The following is a 27,500-nucleotide window of genomic DNA, read 5'->3' as shown; positions in this document are numbered from 1 at the left end:
AACGCTAGCCCCAGGGCTCAGGTGAGACTCGGGAGAGGCAGCTGGCGGGTTCCTCCTCCGCGCGCCTCTGATCCGCTGCCAGCTCTCTTCTCCCCGAGCTCGGCCCTCCGCGGGCTGCGCGCACCGCACGGAAGGGCGCATCTTCAGCCGGGGCTCCGGCGGCGGAGACGCGCGGGGCGTGCTCGGGAGCCAGGAGCGAAAAGTTGGGCGCCCACTTGGAGCGGGGAAGCGCGAGCAAGCGCGCGGCAGCCGAGGTGGGGAAGGCAGGGAGGGGGCGGGGAGGGGGGGGGAACTGCTTACATGAATTTCCAAGTGGTAGACCTGCCTCTGCGCTCTGCCCAATGAGATCCGTCAGGGGAGGCACCCGGCTCACTTTTCCACATCACTTCACAGTTACATTTGGCAGGCAGGCGGGCTCGCACGCTGGAGCGCTCAGCCCACAATTAGTGGATTTATTCGGAATCTCCTTGCTTCCTCGAATCTCCTCCGCCGTCGCCGGTCTGTGCACAGACGGTCCCGCGCACGCACCCGCTCGCTGCACTTCGGGCTGCGGACAGCCGGAGCCCAGCGCGCCCGACCCGCGTCCCCACACCGAGCCCCGCAGCTCCGAGAGGCATGAACGGAATCCGGAGGCGTCTGCCCAGCGCGCGGGAACCGCTCGGTGCTCGCCGCTCTCGGGAGTCGACCCCGAGCCCCTGCAGCCGTTTGTGAGCCAGGAGGCTTGGCATTCGCCAGCGCGGAGACCCTCGAGAGTAAGTGGTTTCCCCCTGCCCCTCGTTTTCCTCCAAGCGCCGAGGACCCAGAAAGGACCGTTTCCTTTAAGAATCCCCCTACCCCTTCGGACACCTCGCGAGTCTCTAACCCGCCCCCCACCACCTCCCCCCTCCCGCCTCCATGGTGGACGCGGGTTCCAAGCCCAGGCGTGGGGGTGAGCTGCGTCTTCTTTCTTGATATGCACAGCTGACGGGGCCACCTCCGGGCTCTGCCTGATGATTTGGCAAACTGCTCCTGACAGGAGATGCTAGGGAGTAGCAAGCAGGCTGTGCCTCTTTAGTTTTCCAGCGGGTCTCCCTCTCTGCGGTCGCCTGGCGATTTCGCCGCCTCGCCAGGCAGGCAGGCGACGCTGCAGCCGCGCGCCTTCACTGCGGGGTCCGTGCGGTGAATGGGAAACACCCGCCGCTGGTCCCGAGGAGGGTGCGAGCCCGAGAGGAAAGGAGGCGAAGGGGCCTAGGTTGCCCCTTGGCTGCCTTGGTGTGTATCTCCCGATCCCCGAGGACAGGGAGGGCGACCCCCGCCTGGGGGCTGCGGGCGGCGCGACCCAGCCGCGCGAGCCCCAGCGCGAGGCTTTCCCACAAGTGGCTGCTCCAGCTGGCGAGGCGTGGTGCCCGCTGCAAACTTGCCGGCTCTCGAGCCGCTCCGCGGCTCTGCAGTCGCCGAGACGCTGGCCCGAACCCAGGCAGGACCCCACAGGCGGTGTCCTTTGTGAGCCCGCGAGGCAGCCCTCACCGAGGCGCCCTGAGCCGGGGACTCCGGACCCTCTCTGCCGGCGCCGGCCGAGCGGGCAGCTGCGCCGTCTGGCGTCTCCGCGCTCCCTCTCTGCGAGCACTCGGGGGGCGGGCCGCGCTCCCTGCCGGCGGAGAGGGCTCTCTCGCCCGGCTTCTGCCAGCGCGTAACAGGTTCGTAAGGGACCCACTCCCCTTCTGCCAGGTTCCAAGCGAGGCGGGGAGACGGCGGAAACCTGCCGCCGCCAACGCGGATGCCAACAGGTCCCCACAGTTTTTCCTCCGCTTCCCGTGTCTCCAAGACCAAAGCGTTTCCCACCCAATCTGGTAAAAGCCTTAAAGTTTTGTTCTCGTGGACCCTTCCCCGCAGGCCCTGAGGCGGCGGCTCGTGGAGGGGTAGCCGTTCGCCTCCGCAAGCGGAGATGGCAGCTGTTTGCTTGGGTTGCTCAATGCAAGAAATCAAACAGCATTAATTGTTTATTGTTGCAAACGCGCAACATTAGCCCGTAATGGAAACCCAGGCTGGCAGCTGCTCACTTCAGGTCCAGTTCAAGAACAGAGCTTATAACCAAGCCAGCGCGAGGAAGAAAAGGTCCTTCCTTGCAACTTTACCGCCCCTTCCTGAAGATTCCACAAGAGTTTCCTCTTTAAGAGGCACGATCCGACCATCCCTTAGCGCGCCCGAGCTGCTAATCAGATCAGCCGGCTGCTTGCTTTCACCTGGCTTCACGCTGTTTGCGGGCGGACGGCGGGGAGGCGGGGGCTTCGGAGAAGGTATGCGGGAGCTCTGCCCTCTCGGGTCGGGTGCGGTCGCCGAGCCGAGAGGAGGGACCCGGGGTCGGGTTGGGGCCGTTGTGAAGCGCCTGTCCTCTTCACAGTGCTCCTGACGGCCATCTCAATGGTTAACAACCCTCCCGGGGCTGTCACCTCCGGCTTCATTATGGGAGCTTTTCAACTGGAAAACTATATGTGGGAAAGAGATATTTATGTAAGATTCGAGAGTGGGATTTTCCATCCATTCAACCTCGCCGCTGTACCTCACTGCATGCAAAATGAGCCCTGTCTTTCAGGCTCAACACAACTGAAATTTCTGCCCTGCTGTTGCCTTTCATCAGCTGTGTCCAGTTTTGCAGGCGTTTTTATCTGGGGTGCGCGCGCGCGCGCGCGTGTGTGTGTGATGTGTAACACAGAGAGGGAGAAAATTTTACCGAGAGGCCTGATACCTTTGAAGGATGTTCTTTAAGGGCTACATTCCCCCCCCCCCTCAAAGGGAGTTCTCCATAATCATCCTGTCCAGACATGTTTTCCACTTCCTTGAGCTCTGTGGCTGAAAGAAATTCTAGGTCTATCCCTCTTATTAAATAATAATACTCATAATAATAATCTAGAATTCTGCTTTAGCAGATTTGAAGATCCCCATTACATGGTCACTTCATGCTGGAGCTGTTGCATGATTTTAAACCACCTTTGGTATATATATATATATATATATATATATATATATATATATATATATTTTTTTTTTTTCCTGGACTCTGAAGAGCGCTTAGACTCTGTTTTCTCTGAAAACAGAGAAGAGCTTCTCCAGCAACTCCAGGGATTGCTTTATTGAGGGCTGCCCAGTGTAGTTCATCTTCTTCATTCCATTTCCCCCCCCCACCAGCCAAATGAGTGTCAGGGTATCCTGTGACCATCACAAATGGACCATATATTTTAGAGACGCTGGCTAATGTTCTCTGAAATCTGTGCTGTAATGCTGTCATTTAAACTTTTACTCTTTCTCTCCGGCAACCTGGATCTTGTATTTCCAATTATTATTACTATTATAAATCACTTCAGCTTTATAATCCACAGTCTCCCCAAACTCTCAAGATTTCATTTGGGTAAATCTCTCTATGCAAGCCTCTTACCGTTTTTTCCCCCCTACTGCATTTTTGGTGCCTAGGATGCATTTTTTGAGTTCTTGAAGGCATTACGAGTTTTGCCAAACAATTTTACAGCAGCCCTCTCTAGAATAGCAGCTCCATTTGCTTGCTTTACATATATCAGCTCTAAAAGAAAGGAGGTCTTTAACCGGAAAGTAACTTTATTGGGGCATCATGGAGAACTCCGTCCAGACAATTCATCTAATGCAACCCCTTAGATCAGTACTGGGCACACTTTAGCCAATGGTGGTATGCTCAGTGTAAAAATAAACAACCCATAAAACATACTCAGCAGGACGGAACAGAGCACATGAGGCAACATTTGTAAAGGCTGTTGTTTGAGTGTACTCATGACACAACATTTCCTTGTAAACTGTGCACAAATTTAAGGTCTGATACTCCTGGCTAGCAGGGAATGTCAGATTTTGGAGCAAAGCAGGGAAACTCCAAAGAATGAGGGTATAAGGATTCTATTCAAGAATTTGTACTTTAGGGTTTTGCTCTCCTGGTTCCTCTCCTTGTTCATTGGTGAGGAGAAAGGAATGCTCGCGTAGAGAAAAGTTGGAATCGATACTTCACCAACTGTTCAGAAAACCTCATAAGTAAATTAATGCTTTAAGAAAAAAAAAATCCTTCCTTCTCCTACTCAAGGTGGCCCACCTCCGGCTTCATCAGCATCCCAATCTGAGCAAATTTTCCATGCAAAACCAGAAGCAATTTTCAGGGATAAAATGACATTCGGTTTATATTCCCCATCACATTTTTCTGGTCCATCAGCAAAGTTTTGTGTTTGACAAATCAAGGAATGGGCATAATCAGAGTAGCCTTTTAATTATGGATGTAGTCGAAAGTCTCCAGACTTTCTTTTGAAAATGTTGTGCTCAGTGATGCTGCTGATGGTGGCTTCAGTCATTTGATATTGCTTACAAAGTTATTCAGAGAAACAGAAAAAAAAGGCACTTTTTTTTTTTTTTTGGTTTTGTTTTGTTTTCAGCACTGTTGCGTTCACAGCTGACATGGACTAGTTTTGCTTTTCAGTTTAGGAAGAGACTCTTAACTTTGGTGTATTATACAACACCCACAGTGTCAGAATTAAACCACGGCTGGTCTTCATTGCTCTGTATTTTGTGTGGTCCACACTCACCCACAGATATGAACACACATGCACATAGATACAGGACATTTACTTCTACAAAACTTCAAAACGTACCTAGACAGCTCACTCATTTAATGAGTCGAGTCTGAGAGTTTTATCATGATCCATTTGCCCTTTCGTCTGCCCTGGGTTATTTGATTTTCCCCTCCTGGCTTCTTAAATTTGTACATTGACCAGTGTCTTAAAAAAAATGCGGTGCTGGAATTTTTTTCACCAGAATCCCATAATTTTATATTTGTGAAATAGAACAATATTGTGATGGAACAAGGTTGTCCTCCGAATTGGTGGGCCTTAATTAACCAAAGAGCTATTAGTCTTTTCTCACTTAATTCCCATAGAAAGTTGCGATGAGCAGTATATTTCTGCTGAACTGTTGGTTCTTGCCTCTGGAACCGGCTTCAGATATAACCATGAGGAGAAAATTAGTTGAACCTGGCAACTTCAAAAGGTCAGAAAAGAAATAAGTTCAAGGGATGCCATTCAGCTGCTTCTCCCATGTGCTGCCTCTAGCTAAATCTCCCACACCACTTCATGGCAAAGCAATAGGACCAATACTGTTTCCTTTCTCTGTTGTGTCCTGAGCTTTTATTTCCTGAGTTTTAAATGGCATAGGCTCTTCCTTATCATAAATATCCTCCACCTTCTTGCTTTTAGAAGTCTTGTTATTTTTAAAGTTCTGTTGCTATGTAGAAATATATAGATGTGGTTTTCTAGATCTCTTTGGAAAGCATCATAAAAGAATAACCCTTGGGTTGAGAACCTTCAAACTCCCCTACCCTCTCTGCCAAAGACATGCTAAAATGATGGTTAGTTGAGGCTAAGCCCAGAGTTAGTGCTAAGTATACATTTATTTAACGCGTCGACAGTTAGCAAAGACTGCCCCCTCTCCCTTTACTAGGAGATTTTCACTAAAGGCAGGGGTGGGATAATATCCAAAGTCTGGTATGGTGACTGTCTGCCTCGATTTTGTCCCAAGTTGATCTTTAGATAGAACTTTTCTCTTTTTTTCAATCAAGTTTTTCACGTTCCACAAAGCATATTTTTCCTCCCTTGAAGTCACTTGTTAAATGCTATGGGAACAGCTTTGTACAAAGGAGAATGCCTTCAAGACCAGACTTACATCAAGAATGCTATTAAACTGTGCGGGATGCAAGTTGGGTTTTATTGGAGAGAATACTCTAAATTATGGAAGTGTCACATGTGTACTTCCGTGTCCGTACGTAGAAAATAACCGAGGGAAGGACCTTTCTTTCTTTGCTCCTTTTCTCCCTCCTCTTTTGCTGCTCTTTAGTATATTTTACATTTCAGTGGAACAGTTCATGTTAACCTCATGTGAACTGCAAGTCAGAACATCTTAGAAGACAATTCTGTACTCCTCTCTGCCGAGTTATCAGCAGGACTTCTGGCACTCACATGTACACAGACGAAAATAATCTATTATCTGTGGTAAGGTCTTTCTGTGGATGTATTTATTCATATTTTAAGCATGTTGAATATATTGCAAAGGGACAGTACGTGGAATCTTATTCTATAGATGTCATTAAATGAAAATGTTATAGCACATCCATGTTTTATTACATGTTATAATGTAACATTTTTCAGGCATCGCTTCTTTTTAGATGGATTAATGTATAAAATATGATTATTTGATTCCTGATGTGACACAAATAACATAAGTAGGTGAAGCAGTGGTAGAAATGTCATAAGGGAATGCTTTTCTTACGCATGCAAATTCATCTCCAGAATTTGATATAAAGATTACAAGGACACATTCTCCTCCTTATTTCTCTATGGCTATTTCAGCTTGACAAACAATTTAATTTTCTCTGTTCAAGTATTTCCTTCTTCATATTGGGGATGCTCAAAAATATGAAAAAGTTAATTTGTACCTATTTTGATTAGAATGGTAACACATATTTGTGTTTGTCTTATTTTTGAATTTCACTAAAATGTAGTGGGTGAAGATGATATACCTAGTATACTATGTAGGAGAGTATACTGAAGGTAGTACACTTAGAATCCATATAAGCACTTTGATTAATTTCAGGACCTAAGCATTCTACATTATACCTCAGTATTATTTTTGTCAAATGATTGCTGGTACCCATTCCATCATCTGTGTCCATAGTTCATGGTAATAGTGTCAGTGGGTGGTTTTTAAGCTATAAAGTCTTTTAAACATGGAAGGATGGCCATAAGGTGCGCTCATAAGGGTGGTTCCCACACGGTATAATCTAATTGACAGAATCTTGACTTATTATGCTGGGATACTTGGCTGCATTTCAGGTTCAGTATTACAGACTCTATAGTCTTGGTTATGTGATATAACTGATTTTAACCATTTCCCCATTATGTAAGCGAAGGGAGAGCTTGTGATTTTTAGCCATCATCAGTCATGCCAACATTTACTAAAATAAATGGAAAACATTTGTTGAATACTTTTGGGAGAAGACACTATCTGAACCTAGTCTCTGCTCAGCATTATCTTCACTCAGCAAATTTCTGAATAGTGTTCAGAAATCATTTTGGCCTCACCTTTGAGTTAGTAGGGACTCCCCACTTGGGCCATTTTCCTAAGAAGGTAGATGATTATGAAATGCAACAGAATTTTTTTTTTTTTTTTTTTTTTTTTTTTTTTGTAAAAGTACCTGGTCAATGAAATGTTTGCCATGGAGTGGTTAAAATTGGGTCGTAGTGGAATTATACAATACGATGTAGCAGCCTGTGCTTTTCACTGAGTATTTATCAAGTGAATAGGTTCCATGTGAATGTTTAATGCTTGTGTGTTGTCCTCTCAGCAGAAAATAGTGAAAGACAATGCCCTGTGTTCAATGGAAAGAGCAGACATGGTTGGCTCTTGGGAAAGGGATAAAAATACTGCTCTTTAGAAGCTTAATAGATCTATGAAGTAACTAATTGTGTGTTAGCTGTGGGTAGGAAAAACTATTTGTAAAATGTTTAATTCATATCCAACATGGTTCCTTTCTCTCTCTCTCTCTCTTTAAAGAAGAATGGGAAATTCTTTTATTTGCTTGTCTCAATAGAATGCTGGGATTTCCCCCAGTGATATTCACAGCAAAAAATTGAAATGAAGTATTTAAGTAAATCGAGTCTTTGTAAAGCACATGGAGTATTCAATAAATGGTGGCTATTACTGGACATTGATAGAGCTTTATATGCTTTAGTTTTTCCACAGTCCCTCAAGTTAGAGAGTATGAAACCCAGAGCATCAATTCCCTCATCAGCCGCAATTGAGATCCATTTCCCCATATCTTATGAATTAAAGGACAGTGATTCAGGGGCGCCTGGGTGGCTAAGTCGTTAAGGATCTGCCTTCCGCTCAAGTCATGATCTCAGGGTCCTGGGATCGAGCCCCACATTGGGCTCCCTGCTTAGCAGTAAGCTTGCTTCTCCCTCTCCCTCTGCTTCTCCCCCTGCTTGTATTTTGTATTCCCCCTCTTGCTGTCTCTGTCGAATAAATAAAATCTTAAAAACAAAGAACAAAAAACAGGGATTCAAACTACTTTTGACTCCACACTCAATGTTTTCAACCACTGTGTCATGGAGCTTCCCTTGTTCAGCTCTCTTACTAATCGACAAGGGTAAGGTTCATTTCTGTTGGTTACTGTGATTTAAAGCATTTTGGTTCACAACCTTGGGTGTGCCCAGAATGAACTCTGAAACTGGCCTCTGTACACAAAGGGCAAGGAGTGACCAAAGAAAGCAGAACAGTCCCGACTGGTAGGTGGCAGTTCTAATACGCAAGGGAACTCACATATGAGGCTTTCTCTCAGGTTGTTGCAAGATGAGTGGAGCTCCCTGCTAGATTCATAAGATTTTATTTATTTTTTAAAGATTTTATTTGTTCATTTGACAGGAAGAGAGAGAGAAAAGCACAAACTGGGAGAGAGGCAGAGGGAGAGGGAGACGCAGACACCCTCCTGAGCAGGGAGCCTGACATGGGGCTTGATTCCAGAACCTGGGGTCATGACCTGGACTGAAGGCAGATGCTTAACCAACTGAGCCACCCAGGTGCCCCGAATCTTAAGATATTATATAGCGATCTCCATGGGGTTTAGTCATGTGTTCAGTCCAGGTGGTCTCAACAATACCTTATGTCCTCGACGCTGAGTTCTTGAAGTGACTCCAGGGAGGGAACAGTGGGTAGCATTTAGTTCCAAGGACAGGGGAGTAGATAAGAAGACTTTGAACCCCAGGGCCAGCTCTCTGATCCATTGGTGGTCACATCCTCATGATGCCCTCTTCCAACAAAGGGCAAGCCCATTGTTTTCACTCCTTAGGTCTCTGACTGTTAAGTTTTGAACAGATGATTTAAAGGCAGCAAAGGATGTGTCTTTCAAATGGAGAAGAAGGGATTTAGATTGGTCCTGAAAAATCACTTCGTGGCATTAGTGTGTCTTTAACCAACAAGGGACTTTAATCAACAATCATGGGACTTCTGTTCATCTTTTGAGACGATCTCAATCCAGTTCTGCCTTAAGAGAGTCTGACAGAAAAGAATCCTATCTTCAACAACTTAACTTCATGATTTCAAGAAAGTTTTTATGAATTAAGGCCGGGGTCTATAACGCTAGAAAACTGGCTTTATCGTGACCTTGTTTTAGTCACAGACCTGGTCATCCCAAGCTGAAATTTCTATAACAAATAGATCAGCTTCTAAGTTGAGAACAAGTTCTGACCCTTTGAAAAGGAGACAGCATTTATTTTGCAAGGGTAACCAATAATTGTGAAACTTTAAAGAGGAAGAGTAGCGTGTCAGTAACAGAGTAGAATTAATTTGGCGGGTATTCTGGGTGGCAAAATAAGCAAATGATATGTGCTTTTGGATAGATAAATATCAGGATTAAGGATATGGTATGATACCAAGGGAAAATGACTAGAGGGCTGTGGCTGATGGGGAGATGAATACAGATAAACAACAAATCTAGAATCCTACTCTGTCTGCCAAGGGAATCTGCTCAGGGAATTCTGAAGGCTTTAGAAAAGAGAATTCTCTTGAATTGTATTTGGACACATGCAAGACTCATCCCTCTCTAAAACCCAAATATATCCCTGCCTGTTCTGTTCTCGTCATCCAGAGCTTGGCTTGAATTGCCTGGGCCACACACTGAATCGGGTAGCCGTCTGTGTTTCTGAAACACCACTTTGAATTCAGTGTGCATTTACCTGTTTTGAAGCAGCCTTCTAATGGTTCTAAATTCAAGGTCAGAAACATTTTTAATAGAAACTCTCTGGTCCTGTGTGTCATTTTTGCTTCTGTGAAATATTGTGGCCGCTAAGCTCAGTGGATAATAAAAGCATAATTTCCTGTCAACCACAATAATCTGCTGGATTGAATCCTAAAGTGTCTGTAAAAGCCCATTTTTATTTTTGACTTCACCTATCAGCGTGTGGCTTACCATTTGGAACTTTAATCTACGTTATTTACAAAATCGATGGTGCGATGTATTTTTTTGCATAACTTAACATATCTGAGCACTGAGCTAGTTCACCTTAAAAAAATGTTGGGGTCAGCAGAGTAAGATCCAGGCTGTAATTAGAACTATCTCTAAAGTGCGTGTATGAATGAAAAGGCAGATTGCAAGTCTCTTACCCAAGAGAAGGTATTTTCTTAGGGGGAAAAGTCTAAAGACTTTTTTACTTGTAAGAATTCCAGAGAGGCTGTAAAATCTCTTCATCTCACTATCTGGGTGTAAATCAATGCAGCAACATTATAATGAAGTGGATTGCTTGGCCAGACATACATACTGTGGTTGGAAAATCTAAAAATAAATTGATTTTTTTTTACCCAAGCTTTACAACCTTGCTCAATTTTTTCTTCCTTGAGTAGAGTTAAGCAGTTTATGTATGTAGTTACTGTTCACAATGTTTATTAATTCTGATAAGAGGGACATAACATTTGGTTGCATCTCAGGAATTCCTATAAAGCTATTTTCTGATCACCAAAGAGGACGTAAGCTTTGCCTATGGCACGGTGCAAGCAGTATGAATAGTATGGTTCTAACTGGCACAGCAGAATCTCGTTTTTCTCCAGGGGGACTCTCCAAGGCATCCTTTGCTGACATGAAGGCCAAGTCTCACCACCCCCTGATAGCGTGTATGTGTGTGGGAACAGTCCAGTTAGTGAGACAGTTTCACCAATCTATATGCATAGAGTTTGTACAGGGGAGGGGCGCCTGGGTGGCTCAGTGGGTTAAAGCCTCTGCCTCCGGCTCAGGTCATGATCCCAAGGTCCTGGGATGGAGCCCCGCATCAGACTCTCTGCTCAGCGGGGAGCCTGCTTCCTCCTCTCTCTCTCTCAATCAATCTCTGCCTGCCCCTCCCCCCGCCGCCTACTTGTGATTTCTGTCTGTCAAATAAATAAGTAAAATCTTAAAAAAAAAAAAAATGTTTGTACAGGGGTGTGTGTTCTGGGGGTGTTATGACATCATGCAAAATCCTTTCTACTCATTCACACCACTAGGGCAAGGGTTCTTAAAGTCTGATGTATGTGTGTCCTCCTCTGTCACAGGGATGGTCAGCAGTGCTTGGGTGTGGAGGAAATGACTTGGTACCACACCAGTAAATCCTTTGTTATTTTAAGGAAAAGGTCAGAGTTGGGAAGTGATCTTATTTGCTCAAACCCCAGGCTTCTCAAACTGTGGTTCTCAAACCCACAGTATCTGCCCTCACAGGAGACAGGATTAGCAATACAAAGTCACCTGCCTCACCCTGGATTTCCTGGGTCATAATCTGTGTTTTAGCAAATCGCCAAGTGATTTGTATGCATATTATGGTTTCAGAAGCACCCCTGGGGCGGTGGGGAGCCAAGGAAGGGACTCTTATGAGGGTTACCGGAGCTGATTGTTCAAGTTTCAGGAACTGCCAGAACTTGTTAGTGGCCACAGTGAGAGCTTAAAATTGGAGGAAGTATTTACATTATGGAAATGGAAAATCAAGGATTCTTTTTTTTCTTTCTGAGAGCCACTTAAATATTTAACAGCATACCCTTGTGTCTAACTGTTGCTGGCCTTCCCTTTTAACAGAGAAATGACCTCCGGCTTTGATAGTATTTAGTTAAGTGCAAATAAAATATTATTTAAAATAATAATCTCTCTGTGCTTTAGTTTGTGTATCCCTAAAATGGGAATGACGATAATAAAGTAATAATATTTACATTATGGTTATTTTGAAGAGGAGGTATAGAAACATGCATAGCTGTGTGTATTCATATAATGTGTGTGTATATGAATATGCATTCATATAATGTATATAATGAATATATACATACATGTATGTGTATATTTATACACAACTATATGTGTGTGTGTGTATATACACATATACACACACATATATACATACACACATATACACACACACACACATATATATAGTCTTTCCTGGTGATTTGCCATAGACCTACATATGTATGTGTGTGAGTTGACGATTTAATATTATCCAAACACTTCCTAAGTGTTCAACAGTGAACACTGTGGTTCAGTGAACACTGAACCTACCACCTGATTCTGGTAGGTTCATGACATCTTTTTTTAACAAACAATATTGGTTTTCCATTTTAAAATAGATACTAAAAAAATAACTAGGGCTGTTTCAATAAAATTCAAATAATAGTACAAGTGACTTAAGAATTTGGCAAAGTCTGGGGGCACCTGGGTGGCTCAGTGGGTTAAGCCTCTGTCTTCGGCTCAGGTCCTGGGATTGAGCCCAGCCTCGGTTGTTGGGTTGTTGGTCTCTCTCTGCACAGTGGGGAGTCTGCTTACCCCCCCCCCAACGGCCTGCCTCTCTGCCTAGTTGTGATCTCTCTCTATCAAATAAATAAATAAATAAATAAATAAATAATCTTTATATTTAAAAAAAAATTGGCAAAGTCTGGGGGGTGGGTATTGGAGGGCACTAGAAATTCTGTGTTGGGGAGGGTGGTGGAAATGATCAGTATGGATGAAGAAAGGTTTCCATAGAGTAGGGATAACTTCTTCCCAGAGTTCTGTCACCATCTGCAGTACACTGACCAAATCATTCCTACTTTCTCTGAAAAATGTAGAGTTGGATTAGATTATCACTCATTTGTCTCCCCTACCCTGTCCATGGGATGGTACATATTTCTCTTCCCCCATGTCTTAGAGAAATCAAACATGCTCTTCTTGTCATAAAGAACTGGCAGAAAAGAGGGTACCCTAATTGACAGGTACTCTGGAAACCATGAGTAGTTACGCATTCGGTGGGTAGTGAGCAGATGCTTAGAAGATGTAGCAAGTAATGCTGAGGTCCTGGATTAATTGGTGGTCTTATGTCTTGTTCATTGCTTGACCTAAATGCCCTTTCACACCTACCTGCTCCCCAGTTGGGTCATTCTTCCTCAACATTCTGATGCCTCTTCCTCCAGGAAGCCTTCTTTAATGCTGCCAAGATGAGTGGCATACCTATCAGTATGTATTTTCCTAACCCTTCTCAGGTTAGGAAAATTATTATTTATTTCAGTAAATATTGTTTCTGTTTCTTAGTCTGTACCCATTAGCCTCTTCGTTTCCTGAAGAGAAGAGCATTGGCCTGTTTGACCCTCTCTAGTCCCTGACAGTCATTATACACGCATCAAATACTTATATAATGAGAGAAGGGGTTATGTTAAGAAAGAATTTTTTAAAATAATTTTTAATTTTTTTTTTAATAAAGAAAGAGAATTTTAAAGTTAGATTACCTAGGGTCAAGTAATGGTCTGCTCCTTCCTGGAGGTGGGTTTTTTGGGGGGGTGGGGGAGGGCAAGTCCTTTAACACTTCCGTGCCTCAGTTTTGAACAAAACAGTGTGAGGCACAGTAAGCTTTATCTAACTGTAAGATATTGTGTTAATGGGTACTATTTTTGGCTATGCATATATTCCTTTATTAATACATCCTTTCTAACTAACAAAGCTATTGTATACAATTATTTATATAATTGGGCTTTTATGACTTTTCACCTGATTCTGGTAGGTTCATGTCACATTCTGTCCTGGGTGCCCCTTTGGTGGCTTCTATCAAGGAAGTGTCTATTATATGTTTAAAATGGGATTAGGTTTTCTTATCCCAGAATCATTAACAACAGAGCAGATGCCTGAATATACTTTCACAGTATTTGGCACAATTTAAAAATAACTGTACATTCTAGCCTTTCCTAATTGCTTTAACAAGATTACCTCTTTTCACCCTCAAAATAAACCAGTTAGGTATTATTATAGTTGTTGCTGTTATTGTTGGTGGTTGTCCCCCAGATATGAAACTGGTAAGTGCAGTTCTTTAACTACAACTCCGTCCCCAGGCAGGCTGATGCTGGAGGAAACTCACAAACCGCTTAGGCTTCTTGTCTTTGTAGCCCTTGGTCCGAGAGAAGGGCATGCGTGGCTTTTGAGCATTCAGGGATGGCCTTCATGCAGAAGGTGAATTTGGAGAGACTCTGTGCCCTTTTTCTTGAGAAATGTATAGACTGAGGCTACGTGGACAGGATCAGTCTCCCCTTCCTCCCCAGCCCCACCGATACCCTCCCACCTCTCACCTTCTGGAAGGTTTTGAGTGCCCTGTGTCACTCCTCCTGTAGAGGTCACACAGCTGAACCCTCTGCTCTTTCATTTGACTTTTTTTTTTTTACCAAAGTCTCCCAGGGTCAGGGACCACATCAATAGCACCTTCATGGCCTCCCTTAAAAAACAATCACAGGAACCCCAGTTCAGTGAGGGCTTTCCGTGGGTTCCTGCTGCTTTGTAAGACGGTTGATTCTGACTCACTCTCCTGCCTGGAGGAATTATTACTGCCATTTTGCAGTAGAGAAGACTGAAGCTCATAGAACTTGAGTATTCCATCCGCCATGACAGAGACGGCAAGTGCGGGGAGCTAGAGTTCAAACCCAGGCTTCTCTGCCTCCCCAGCGGAGTCAGGAGCCTACAACGGTGCTCCCCAGCAGTACCCCAGGCGCATGTCTAGGAGAGGGCAGGGTAACCGATGTCCGTGCGGTCGATGCTGGTTAAATAAATAAGCGGTTTGGCAATTCAGCAAGATACTAATACTTGGAGGTAGTTTTATTGAGAACTTTGACATTTTGTTTTAAATCTGAAGCCTGCAAAGGTCTGCTCTCAACGCTGGCACAGAGAGGCAGTCTTGGTGGAAATCTGCTTTCCAGGAAAGCTGGTCTTCCCTTGGTGTGCTGCAGTTCCAGGGAAGTAGAAGACATTGGTCTTGGGCTCTTGTTTTCCTTGAGCTGGTTTCCTATGGAAAGCTTTTCTTCTCTTCAGTCTACAAAACAAGTGCTGTCTGCACTGGTTCCCCTAGGCACTCATCAGGGCGGGGCTCCTTGAGCTAAACAGTCCTGGAGTGGGAGCTGGGCCCCAGCAGAAGGTGACCAGCCGGTGATTCCTCTGGCCATCTTGTTCCATCAGATACAGCCTGTGTTTGCAGCAGAATGCGAGTCTGCCATTTCAGCTGGCTTCACGAAGGCCACTCACTGGTCCAGCCACTGTTAATGACTTTCTCGCTTTCCCATTCTGAGCCAGAATGGAACCAGGGACCTCGGGGTGAAAGGTTCCGTACCCCATTACGAATTCCCTGAGCCAAACCGATCCCGATGGTGTCTTGAGGAATTATTTTCCCATTTAATCTAATTCAGCAAGGCTTCTCTCCGGGATCTGCAGTGAACACTATTTCTTTAAAAATAATTTTTTTTGAGAGGGAAGAAACACATTTCGCCATGCTGAAGGTAAGCAAAAAAATGTATTTGACACCTCAGGTAATGGGGAATTTTTTGCCCATCCCTTTCAGAATCCCCTCAATTGAAAATTGTATTTTTACCATATTTCATTCCCAAAGGAGCTTTTCATAATTTAAATCTCCTGTCCAACTGTACATTTAGAATGGGAGCCCTGACACCGTCCTGATTACAGCATACATGCCGGACATTACAGAATTTCTCTCTGGGAACATTCTAATTTTATTCACTCATTATTAGCATCCTGGCAGAGAATTGCAGTCTGCACCCTGAACGGGACCATCCCTTCTGATGCCCTGTGGCAGCTAAGACTGTAAAAATGGGAAATTTCCTTTCCCATTCTCATGTGTAAATTAAAAAAAAAAAATTGCCCATTAGAGGCTAGTTTCTTCATACAGCTCAGCATAGAATGAACGAGAACTAACCTTTAAATCAGCAGAGAGAGAGAGGGAAGAAGGGAGGAAGGAAGAAAGGAAGGAGCATGCAGTCTCTTCTATGTACTATGTTGCACATGCCCCAACGTGCATTATTTAAAAAAAAAAAAAAAAAAAGCGAGGGTTGGTGAGAGACAAGGAGTGAAGGAAGAGAGGGAAGGGGCGTGGGAGGAAGGGAAAAAACTTCTGTTGCTTATGTAGTTTGTGGTAAGTGACATAGATACATAATAGATACAAAATAAATACTAACATCTTAAAAAAAATAAGAGGATCTATTCCTTCTGACTCCTCAGATCCCGGTTCTTAAGCTCCAAGAGTTTGGGAAATGTCTGCTGTGGTCCATTTAGGTGCTTTTTAAAAGGCGGTGATTGTGTTCGAAGACCTGTTGCCCTGGACCTTGAGCTCACTCTTTCTTTGTTTCCGCAGGCAGTTTCAAGGAAGAGGAACGCCAATGGATGGTCGTCTTAGAAGAGCGGCTTAGACGATGTCTGTTTCCTGTGCTATAAACACGTGGCAGAGCTGTAAGTAAATGGTCCACACTGCATGATGAATTGGATGGCTGCAGACCGGAGGCAAAAAAAGTAATTGTCTCATTTTCGTGGTGATTTGCTTAACTGGTGGGACCATGCCAGAACGGCTAGCGGAAATGCTCTTGGATCTCTGGACTCCACTAATAATATTATGGATTACTCTTCCCCCTTGCATTTACATGGCTCCGATGAATCAGTCTCAAGTTTTAATGGGTGGATCCCCTTTGGAACTAAACAGGCTGACTGAAGAACAGCGGATTTTGAACCGCTCCAAGAGAGGCTGGGTTTGGAATCAAATGTTTGTCCTGGAAGAGTTTTCTGGACCTGAACCGATTCTCGTTGGCCGGGTAAGCTAAGCTTTTCAGATCCCACTTTCAGGATCTGTTTCTCCTCTTTAGATCCTGAACATCAGACTCGTCAGGATGGTTGGCACACTTAGCTGTAGTTCTTTAGGCCAGATGGTTAGTTACCTATCGGTTTCCTCAGGAGCATGGATAATCCCATCATAACAGTTTTAAATGTGCACAGACTGCTCTTCTGGTGAAGGCTGGTCTCCCCCACCCCTTCCACCCCATGGGGTACAGGAATACCCGTGGAGTGCACATGCATATACGCTTCTCTCTCTCATTTTGTACAAGAAGTCTGCATGCCGAACTTTTTCCCTAGCTTAAGTGTTTGGAAGAGGTGTACTTTTTGCTCAGTTTGAATTTGTACGATCTCAATTCCTAAGGTGTTACTCATTTGGTTTTGTTTTGAGGCACGTCTCTCTAGTTGCAGGTAGCTTTTTCTACTTTTTTGTTTCAGTTTTGTGGTGGGTTTGTTGTTTCCATCATTAACCGAGCGAGGATGGAGAAAGGGAAATTCCTGGTGGATGGTTCACAGTGCTTTGTGCTGTAATTCAGTAAAATTTGCTAGAGGAAACTAGTTCATTCATTGTCAGATGGGATCAAATGTACACAATCAGAATTTCAGACAGTGTCGTGCGTACCTTGTGTCTGCAGGTGGATTTCCATTTGTTTTGTTGTTGTTGGCAGGTTAGACAAATGTTCCTTGTGTAGATAAGTGTTTTCCAGAATGACACCGTTGCTTATGGAAGACGATACATGTTTTTCCCTCAGAAATGTTCATAGGTGTCACACATGGTCATCATAGGTAGAATTCCAATTATAAGCCTGCCAATGGTTGATTTTCCTAAGTCAGATTAAGAAGTGGAACATGCCCAACAGTATTCATTTCCCAAAAGCAGTGATTAAGAAGAAAATAGAATGAGAATGAATATTCATCTTTAAGACCCAGGTTAACTCTTTGTGTTTTCCTGGGAACTTCTGAGTGCATTTCTGCTTCTGCCTCATTGTCTGGCAAAGCGAATTGAGAGTCTCCAAAGATTATGTTTTCTCATTTTATATAGTTCGTCTACTTGGACAAAAGAAACCTGGAGGAGGAGATAGGATGAATCACTCAATATTTATGAAGCCCTTTCTACGTGTCTTACATTCTTTTAGGCACACGGGAGTGTATCAGTGAACAAATCCATGATCTCTGCCTTCAAGGGGCTCACACTCTGGCCAGTGTGGAGTGTGTATTAGGTATTGGCCACTAATATAAGAGCACTTTGTGGGCACAATCTTATTTGATTCTAACAATAGCTTCCCACCCATCTCCGTGCATATAAATGTATGTAATGTCTTTCTCTCTCTCTACACACACACACACACACACACACGCACGCACAAACAATATGTAATACATCTACACATCCTTTTTTTCCAAATGTCTAAAATATAAACATCTCTGAAAGTTTTTTTTTTTTTTTGTATGCCTGTTACTAACTCAGGTAGCAGAACTGACTTGAGGCTGTTTATAGTCATGAAGCATCTCATTACTGTGACTGTTGATGTACTCCTTGGGGGAAATGTTAATGTGCTTGACCACAGGGTGCTACCCAGACTCTACTCATGGTGCCACTTTCCATACAGTTTATGTGCCTTCATATGTTTCGAAATATGAAAACTTCTGAATTTCCAGACACGCCTGGCCCAGTGGACTTTGAATATGGGCTTCTTGACCAGCATTATGTTTTTTTGTTTGTTTTGTAAATACAGATACTGGGACCTAGAAGGGTTAATAAAACAATGTCATTGAAATTGGAAAAAATTCTGAGCTTGGATCAAGTTGGGGATTTCCAAGGCCATAATTTTACCCACCATAGCCTATCACATTTTAGTAACTAGCTGCCAAGTATTTAAACCATCATTTGCACTTTAGAGTTGTTGAATAGAGGGTTGCCTGGCTAGCTCCGTCAGTGGAACAAGCAACTTTTGATCTCGGGGTTGTGAGTTTAAGCCCCATGTCAGATGTATAGATTATTTAAAATCTTTAAAAAAAAAAAACAATAAACAATAAAATCTTTAATCTTTTTTTTTTTAAAGGAGTTACTGAATATGGAGTGCAGAGTCCATAAAGTCCTATTTCCTGGGTGTTTAGAACTTTAGCCTGCCCTCAGGCAAGTCATTTTTCTGCCATAGGCAGTTCTGGGTCTACAAGCATGTGCATCTGTGTGTAATTGGTGAATATTTTTTCACCATGTGTATTAGTTATTTCTTTATGGAAGTACCAGTGTGATAGTATTTTATATAATATAAATAACCGAACATGCAATGCCCAGGAGAACTTTCCATACTTGTCTGAATAGGAAAAGTAATTAAATTGGGGCTTGTTCTGGATTCATAGGAGCCTGATGACTAACTTGAACTCCTTCTTTAAATTAAGTAATAGAGATAAACGCAAACAGCCAGGCATTCAACATCGATCTGTGACTTCGTAATATTCGAGCAATTCCTTTTCCTTTGAATCACAGAAATGTCAGTAGTGAACCCGAAGATTTTGGAATGGCCAAAATGCTCCTGAGTCTTTATGACTGTTTTTATGAATTAGCTCTTTCTCCCTCCTTTACCCCGGCCAGTTCTCAAACAATTGTTAAATCAGAGTTAGACTTATTTCCTGAAGACATTGTCGCAAGCATTTCCAATCATACGTATTTCCCCTTAAAGAACAATGCTCCCCCCAATACTGTAACTTAGCCTTTGAGGCTCTTGGGTGGTAGCGAAGCCCAAACTACATTTCAGGTGACTGCGTCAGCTTATAAGTCAGGCTGAGCGTCGGGAAGATCTGTATCCAGGTGCCCGCCAGTGCTCTGCGGTGTTTTATCTCCGTGCACACCCTTCCACATCCAGCTTGAAACTACTTCATTGCTGAGTTTCTCCCTAGGAACTGGCTCTGGAGCATTAGTTACTTAGGAGCATCCTCACTCTTTAAAAGACCCTCCTGGGGGTGCCTGGATGGCTCAGTGGGTTAAAGCCTCTGCCTTCAGCTCAGGTCATGTGAGGGTCCAGGGATTGAGCCCTATATCGGGCTCTCTGCTCAGCGGGGAGCCTGCTTTCTCCTCTCTGTCTCTGCCTGCCTCTCTGCCTACTTGTGATCTCTATCTGTCAAATGAATAAACAAAATCTTTAAAAAAAAAATAAAAAAGAAAGAAAGAAAGACCCTCCTGTGAGTCAGGATGACGGGGGGCCTCCACGATGCAGGCTGAGGTCATGCTCAAGGGCAGAGCCAGTTTTGGAGTGATTGGGTTTTCAGAGCTTCACACACAACCTCACATTGTCCGTTGTGTGTTTTTACTGTATTGCTAGACAGTTGGTGCAGAGAAAGAACAAGCCCTCAAACATGCGCTCTCCAGAAGTCTGAACTTTGGCTCTGCCACTTTCTGAGTGTTAGCTCTGGAGTAGTTACTAAAAATCTTCAAAGGCTTTCCAAATAAATAAAGTATGTAAGAGTCAATAAAATCATGTCCGCATAGTCTCTACACATAGTAGTTGTAGCCATATATATATATATATATATATATATGATTTATTATTTTAGAGGGGAAGGGCAGAGGGAGAGAGAGCTAAGCAGACTCCATACTGAGCACAGAGCCCCATGCAAGGCGTGATCCCAGGACCCTGGGGTCATGACCTGAGGTGGAATCAAGAGTTGGATGCTTAACTGACTGAGCCACCCAGACGCCCCCATGATTGTATTCTTAATTGTACGTGTTTGTAGTTGAAATGGTGGACAGACAGACAGTTACATCACCAGGTGAGCACAAGACATTGAGAGCCCAAAGAAGAATCCTTTCAGTTATCTCAGGTGGATTTATTTTACTTATTTATTTTAAATGCTTTTTTTTTTTAAAAAAGGTTTTATTTATTTATTGTCAGAGGGAGAAAGAGAGAGAGAGAGAGAGAGCGAGAGCACAGGCAGACAGAGGCAGAGGGAGAATCAGGCTCCCCGCCAAGCAAGGATCCCAATGTGGGACTCGATCCCAGGACGCTGGGATCCCAGGACGCTGGGATCATGACCTGAGCCACAGGCAGCCTCTTAACCAACTGGGTCACCCAGGCGCCCCATCCCAGGTGGATTTAGGTAGAGGTGATATTTAGGTGTGTTTGGCAGGATGAAGGATGACTTGTCACTTAGGCTGAGATGGGGTTACTTAGATATCTTAGTTGGGCAGAAGGTTTATGCTATGTCATGGGGATAGGGCAGGACTACTGAGGGTCCCCTAGTTAGAAGCAACACAGCTATATATTGTTGAATTAAAATGAGGTTGAAAGTCATAGTCACAGAGAAGCATTCCCTGTCCCTTTCTGTCTAAAAAATACCTGTCCTCTCTCTAATATTTCATATCCTTTGTGCTTTATTTTTTCTTCTTCCTGAAGATCATTGTCTCACATATTTTACACATATTCTGTCCTTTGCCTGGTTTATGATTTGGCTCCCACTACAAAGCTCTACAAAGAAAAATGATTTTTGTTTCCTTTGTTTCCCACTATATATCCCCAGAACCTAGAACGCTACCTACATGTAGGAAGTGCTCAGTAAATATTCTGCATGAATAAATGAATGAAGAGTTCCTTTATAGTTCACCTAAATAATGGGAGAATTGGCCAAAAAGTAGTATAAACCCAGTAAGATTTAATACAAGTGGCAATTTTCAGTAAAGGAGACCTTACATTATGTTCATGTTCCCCTTTCATATCAGTATTTTCTATACCAGCTAGATAGTTTAAACATTGTTGCTAGTCCTGTCTATGGCCATACCACCCTGAAGGCACCCAATCTTGTCTGATCTGGGAAGCTAAGCAGGGTGGGGCCTGGTTAGTACTTGGATGGGAAACATTGTTGCTAGTCGTTCTTGGGGCTCCTGGTTGGCTCAGTTGGTTAAGTATCTGACTCTTGGTTTTGGCTCAGATCATGATCTCATGGGTCCCGAGACTGAGTCCCACTCTGTGGGCACTGTGGGGGAGTCAGCTTTAAGATGGTCTCCCTCTGCCCCTCCCCCCACTCATGTGAGCTGTTGCTGTCAAATAAATAAACCTTTAAAAACAAATCAAAGTCTTTCTTTGAGTTAATGATAAAGGAAAGTTGTTACAACAACTCTTTCTGAGCAGACTGCCTGATCCTGGCTGCAGAGGCTGTGCGCCGTCCCAGTGGCGTGAGGCCGAGCAGATGTGATCCCACCGTATTCTAATCCATCTGTGCACTTAGGCTTGTGTTTATGGTACAAGGTACATCAGAACTCTTCTCTCTGAATTTCTGAGAAACACATATTAGCCAAAGAGACTCCACTCCTGATACTATTTCTTTGTGGAACAAGTGGGTCAGAGCCTGTTCTGCACATAAATAAATACTAAGCATTCTGCATTGCTCAAGACCTCCAGCTTTGACTTCCTCTGCCAATTCCAACACAGAATAGGGTAGTACATGGGACCCTGCATCCTATATGCTTATGTGTTCTTATCTTAGAAAAGAGACAAAGGGAAACAAACGAACAAACCCATGATGGCTTTCACAAATCTTGCAACTAAGACCAAAAAAAAAAAATTATATCCTTTGGATGTAATGCCCATGAGGCAAACAGTTTGATGGGAGCTCTGTGTTGTGGGTCCCAAGGGTGGTCGATTGAGTCATTCTACAAATGTGTATTTTATTGAGCACATACTATCTCCTAAGCATTGTAGCTAGTCGATTCTCCGCTCTGAGCAAATACAAATCCACATGGAAGTAATGAGGTACTGCAGGGAGACAGACATTAGGAAGAGAGTCCTGAAAACAAAGTCACTTTAAAACAGACATCAGTCCTGCGAAGTAAAGGAATCTGATTCTGTGGAAGCACGTGGACGGGAAGCTGGTCTGTTCTATGGGATGTAGAGTCTCCCCTAAGGAAATAGTCTGTGAACTGAGACGCTGGAACCGGAGAAGCAGAGTGCAAGGATGAAAAGAGACAGCATTCCAGCAGAGGCGGCAGCCTGTTCAAGACTGTTGTAAGAGCTGAGGAGAGGGTCAGGGTAACTGAGACAGAGAACTAAGGTTGGAATCTTTGAAATGTGGCACAAAGATGGGCAGGATCTCTTGGAGAGCTGACTTCTTTCTTTTTCACCTTTGCTATGAAACAGCTGGAAGAGAACGTCACCTGGCCTTTCTTGGGCAGTTTCCTCACTTGTAATGGGATAGTGGATTATGAAATTATATTTAAGATACTAATCCCTATGGAACAGGAAAAGAAAGCAATATAAGAAAAACGAGTGTAGCATCTATTGATTTTTCTGCCCAGGTTCCTTTAGCTCTTGTTCTGTGCTCTGTGAACCTCAGTTCCTCTTATTGCTTTATTTTGGGAAAAACCAGTTTGCTCTCCAGGTGGTCAGAGATCTAGCCTAAATCCTCTCTCTTACATAAACTCCTCTGCTCTCTTTCCTCCCTTTTCCCCTCCTACCTGGGCTTCTGAGCAGTGCCTTATTTGGATATAACTCTACTGCTGGTGATGCCACATCTATTTATAATTCTCTCCCTCCAAGGCACTGACTCATTTTCTCTCTTTAAATTTGACCTTCTAACCTTCCCTCTTCTCTCTAACTTGGAAATCGTTTGGGTGGTGCTTAGTATGAAGGACACGGGATGCCAAATAATTACACTGTATTACAGTTTACGGTGTCAGCGGCCGGCAAGAAAATTGCACTTGACATGCCATTATTTTTGCTGGCCGTTTGCATGTAAAGAGCACTGGGCTACGCAGCCACAGCCAAATTGTATCCTCGGCCTTGCGAGAACAATTCACTGTCGGTTCCGTGAAGCCTCTGCCTACTCAGACAGAGCCTGTGCACCAATAATTTGGCAGGAATGCAAGTCAGCATCGCGGGTCTCAATCTGGCGAAACAATGAGAGTTGGCTGCGTCTTGCCCAGTGTCCCGACTTAGAAATAACAGGCGTCGCAGAGCTTTGGGAAGTCTTTTGGCACCGATATAAATAAGTGAAATAATATTAGTCCTGTAGGATCAGCAGAACCTCTAAATGCACACCCATGCATTCAAATGCGTGCACAAACACACATGGACCTATTGGCTGAGTTAGTGCACGAGTCAAATCCCAAATCATCTCCTTATCCTTTCTCTGGGTAGCTCTAGACATTCACCCTGCTTGCTTCATTCCATGTCTAGAGACCGGGTGAGGGGATGGATAATTTGTGCTTCTCTCTGCAGATACCCCAAGAAGTATATTCACTCAGACTTCTTCAAAGAAGTCTCGAATATATCCTCAATCTTAAGGTCATCTCATTGGGGCAGGTATATTTTCCCCACTTGAAGCAAAGGATTATAGTCATAAATTGATGGGTGAAAAGCCAGATTATGTAATCCTATTTTATGAATAAATGACAACAAGGTAATCAGTATATATATATATAAAAAAAAAACACAGAGAAAAAGAAAAAAGCAAACATCATTGATTTCTACCACAAGTGTGAAGCTAAACCTCATAGGGAAACATAAATGGCTGCAGAACCAAGAAGGCTTTCCTAGGATATTCACAGAGCAGAATACTCTGAATCACTAAAAATTATAAAGATTTATGACATGGGGATGTGATTATAGCTGAATAAATATCAGAAATCAGATATAAAATATGTATAGACTATAGTTAAAAAATGCATGTGTGATATGAACATAGTACCTGGTATATATCTATTAAGGCATGCATGTGCACATGAAAAAATATGCACCTGAAATAGTCATTTACAAAAATAATGAACCACTGTGTACTGGTCACTCTGATCATCCATATTTAGAAATGTTCAATATTTTGCTATTTGTTTTAAGTTACTCCCCTTTTGCCCCTGATAACAGCAATACTTTTGATTTTAAAAATTAATATAGGGGCACCTGGATGGCTCAGTGGGTTAAAGCCTCTGCCTTCGGCTCGGGTCGTGATCCCCGGGTCCTGGGATTGAGCCCTGCATCGGGCTCTCTGCTCAGCAGGGAGCCTGCTTTCCCCTCTCTCTCTGCCTGCCTCTCTGTCTACTTGTGATCTCTGTCAAAGAAATAAATAAAATCTTTAAAAAAACTATTGTAGAAAGAATTCTAATCATATTTATAAGCACTACCCATTGTTTCTGACAAAAAGAATTCCCAAATTGAAAAAAAAATCATAGTAAATGATTGGTATGTAACCCACATAAACAATCAAATAAGTTAATTTGTGATACTGACTCATATTAGTAATACCAAATATTAATAAGGTGGAATCTGTAAGGAAATATACCAATATATTCAAAGATTTTTCCCCTAGTTTATGTGATTGGATTATCGGTTTCTTTTCTTTATAATTTTACCCATTTTATTTTCTAAGATGTGCTATTATTACATTATAAAACATTACAAAATAAAATGAGAGAAAGATAAATGGCAGCGTTCTATCATTCGATTTTTCTTAAAATCAGTGCTATCTATTCATAACATATTCTTGGAGACCGTTATTTAGTTTGAATCTCATTTGGTAAATCTAATGGTATTTAAATACTTGGAAGGACAATATCATCAATTAATAAATTAAAGAGCTAGAAATATTTAATCATTTTTACAATGCTAAGAAGAGAGAAAGCACACAGACATAGCCTTGCTATATTCATAAATGTACTTAAATGACTTTCGTTACCATGGGATAGACCAAATACTAACCAGAAATCAAGGGTTTATATTTGAACTTGAAATGGGAAACTATGTTTGTAATGTTCAAGTATTATAGTCAGCCTGCATGGTGCTTGTAACTTTTCAATAAATAAGAATAACCTAGAAAAGATTCTTCTGGAGTCCTTTTATTTAAGACAGATAAAAGCATTACAGCATTTACAGGGCGATGTGTGTTTTCTAGGCAGTAGTTTCTTTAATATTTTAGCATTTTCCTTCCATACATATCATTAACCTTAAAAATAAAACTGTCAGATATTTCACCAGCAAAAGATGGGTTCATTCGGAAATAAAAGGGAATTGCAATCCGGGATAAGCAAACTGCGGCCTCACCATAGTGAGTCTGGAGAATAAAGGACAGGTAGCTCTTTTATAGAGGAGAGGGGAAAGCTAGAAAGGCCCTTAGAAACAAAAAGTCCATTGAAGTACACTGGGAGTTAAAGGTATGTATGGTGACTTTTCATTGGCTGTGTTGTGGCACTCCCTCACTGGCGGGGCTCTTGCTAGGACTGGAGGCAATAAGCCTTTCCTTCTTCTGGGGTAGTAAGATAGTGTCCAGGTTCAAGGCCCATCTCTTCCTGTTGATCTGATGTTCACTATGAGTCGTAGGGAGTAAGAGCTTTCCCTGCTGAGACTCCTGACTCCATTTTAGTGCACTTTCCTTTTACTAATTTTTGCAAAATCATTTCCATTATAGCTAACTTTAACTCACCCCCTATAGTCTCTCTCTCTCTCTCTCTCCCCCCCTTCTCTTTCTTTCTCCCCCCCCCCCTCCTTTGCTCATGTATGTTCCAGTCCCTAACTAAGTCTTCGAGTATTTTGAAATATAGTAAAGACAGTCTTGTCCATATTCAAATATTGGAATCTTTAGTTAAGATGTGGGCATGTTTTCTCATTAGCTATGACTTACTCACCTAACATTTCAATACATTGAGGAGTCCTCTTAGATCTTCCATCTGGGAAGAGAAATAAAATTCATGACATTCTTATGGCCAAAAGTGAGGATCTGCAGACCAGCAGCAGCACCTAGGGGCTAGTTAGAAATGCAGAATTCCATTCACCTCCTGTATACCTGATTTACTGAATCAAAATCTGCATTTTAACAGTTTCCCCAGGTAATTCCTGTGCATGTTAAACCTTCAAATCACACACACACACACACACACACACTCTCTCTCTCTCTCACACACACACATTCAATCAATTGTCAGTCAGTCCCAGGATAGCTTGAATCATGCTTTTTGTCCTCTGTATTCAGCCTGAGTAAATTTGGAATACCACTTAATTAAAGAAATGGGTCATGGGGACTGATGTTTGGAAGAGCTCTAGGCAAGGTATTGGGAGGGGGCCACAGCTTCTCTCATTTGAACCCCATGTGGTAGGGGCCCGATGCTATAGGCTGTGACATCAGTTTGCAGCTGGAATTCTCCATAGCTCAGGTGAGGGCAGAGACAAAAGTCTGCACCCCTCACACTGGGTTAGTGAACAGGAACCGTCCCCCTGCTCAGACCCATGGAATCCTTTTCTTCTGCATGTATTTACCACAATGTGGCAGATGTGCTCTGAAATCTGCAGAGTATCAAATGTCACTGGGCTTCCACGGGAGACAATGGTAGAATCCAAATGAGCCTGATCAGAAGGGCTGAGGGATATTGGGAAACAGCAGGGAATCAAACACTAGATGCATATTTCTATTCCTCTCTAATCCTAAAATAGCCCAGCTGTGCTGCATGGATCTCTTTTTGGTGTGAATCTATGAGATTGATGACATGGTGTGGGGACACCAAAGTGGGGAAAAGAGGAGGTTTCTAAGTAACCAAAATACACGGGTCATATCTATTGAGTGTTTACTACATGGTAGATGCCCTAGAAAGTTTGCTTATCCGGGCCTCGCAAAACCCCCGAGGAAGGCATCATTATCCCCATTGCCAGATGGGGAGAGCTCAAGGGAAGAGTTATTTCTGTGAGCAGTTACAGGTTAGACACACAGTGAGTACGTGATGCAGCCAGGAGTCAAGCCTGGACGCGGTGACCCCAGAGCTTGTTCCTGTAACCATGGCAACACCTGGTCTCTTTTGAACCCCATGTGGGAGGTGCTCAGTGGGTTCAACTGCCACCCCAATGTGCAGATGAGAAAAGTG

At 43.3% G+C, this 27,500-nt stretch overlaps 1 protein-coding gene across 1 annotated transcript in view; it reads left to right on the top strand.

The window, feature by feature from the left end:
• The first annotated feature begins 308 nt into the window (after window positions 1–308).
• CDH8 (cadherin 8) overlaps window positions 309–27,500 on the top strand; it is a 379,478-nt gene continuing 352,286 nt past the window's right edge. The window contains exons 1-2 of the mRNA XM_004744298.2: window positions 309–752; window positions 16,197–16,647. Of these exons, the coding sequence (XP_004744355.1) occupies window positions 16,396–16,647 (252 nt within the window). The 5' untranslated portion in view covers window positions 309–752; window positions 16,197–16,395. The remainder of the gene's footprint in view (window positions 753–16,196; window positions 16,648–27,500) is intronic.

Source organism: Mustela putorius, unplaced genomic scaffold (assembly GCF_011764305.1).
Source record: "Mustela putorius furo isolate JIRA1106 unplaced genomic scaffold, ASM1176430v1.1 tig00000174_pilon_pilon_pilon, whole genome shotgun sequence".
Classification (NCBI taxonomy): domain Eukaryota; kingdom Metazoa; phylum Chordata; class Mammalia; order Carnivora; family Mustelidae; genus Mustela; species Mustela putorius.
The sequence above is the reverse complement of the archived record's forward strand: the minus strand, read 5'-3'. Positions and strand labels throughout refer to the sequence as shown.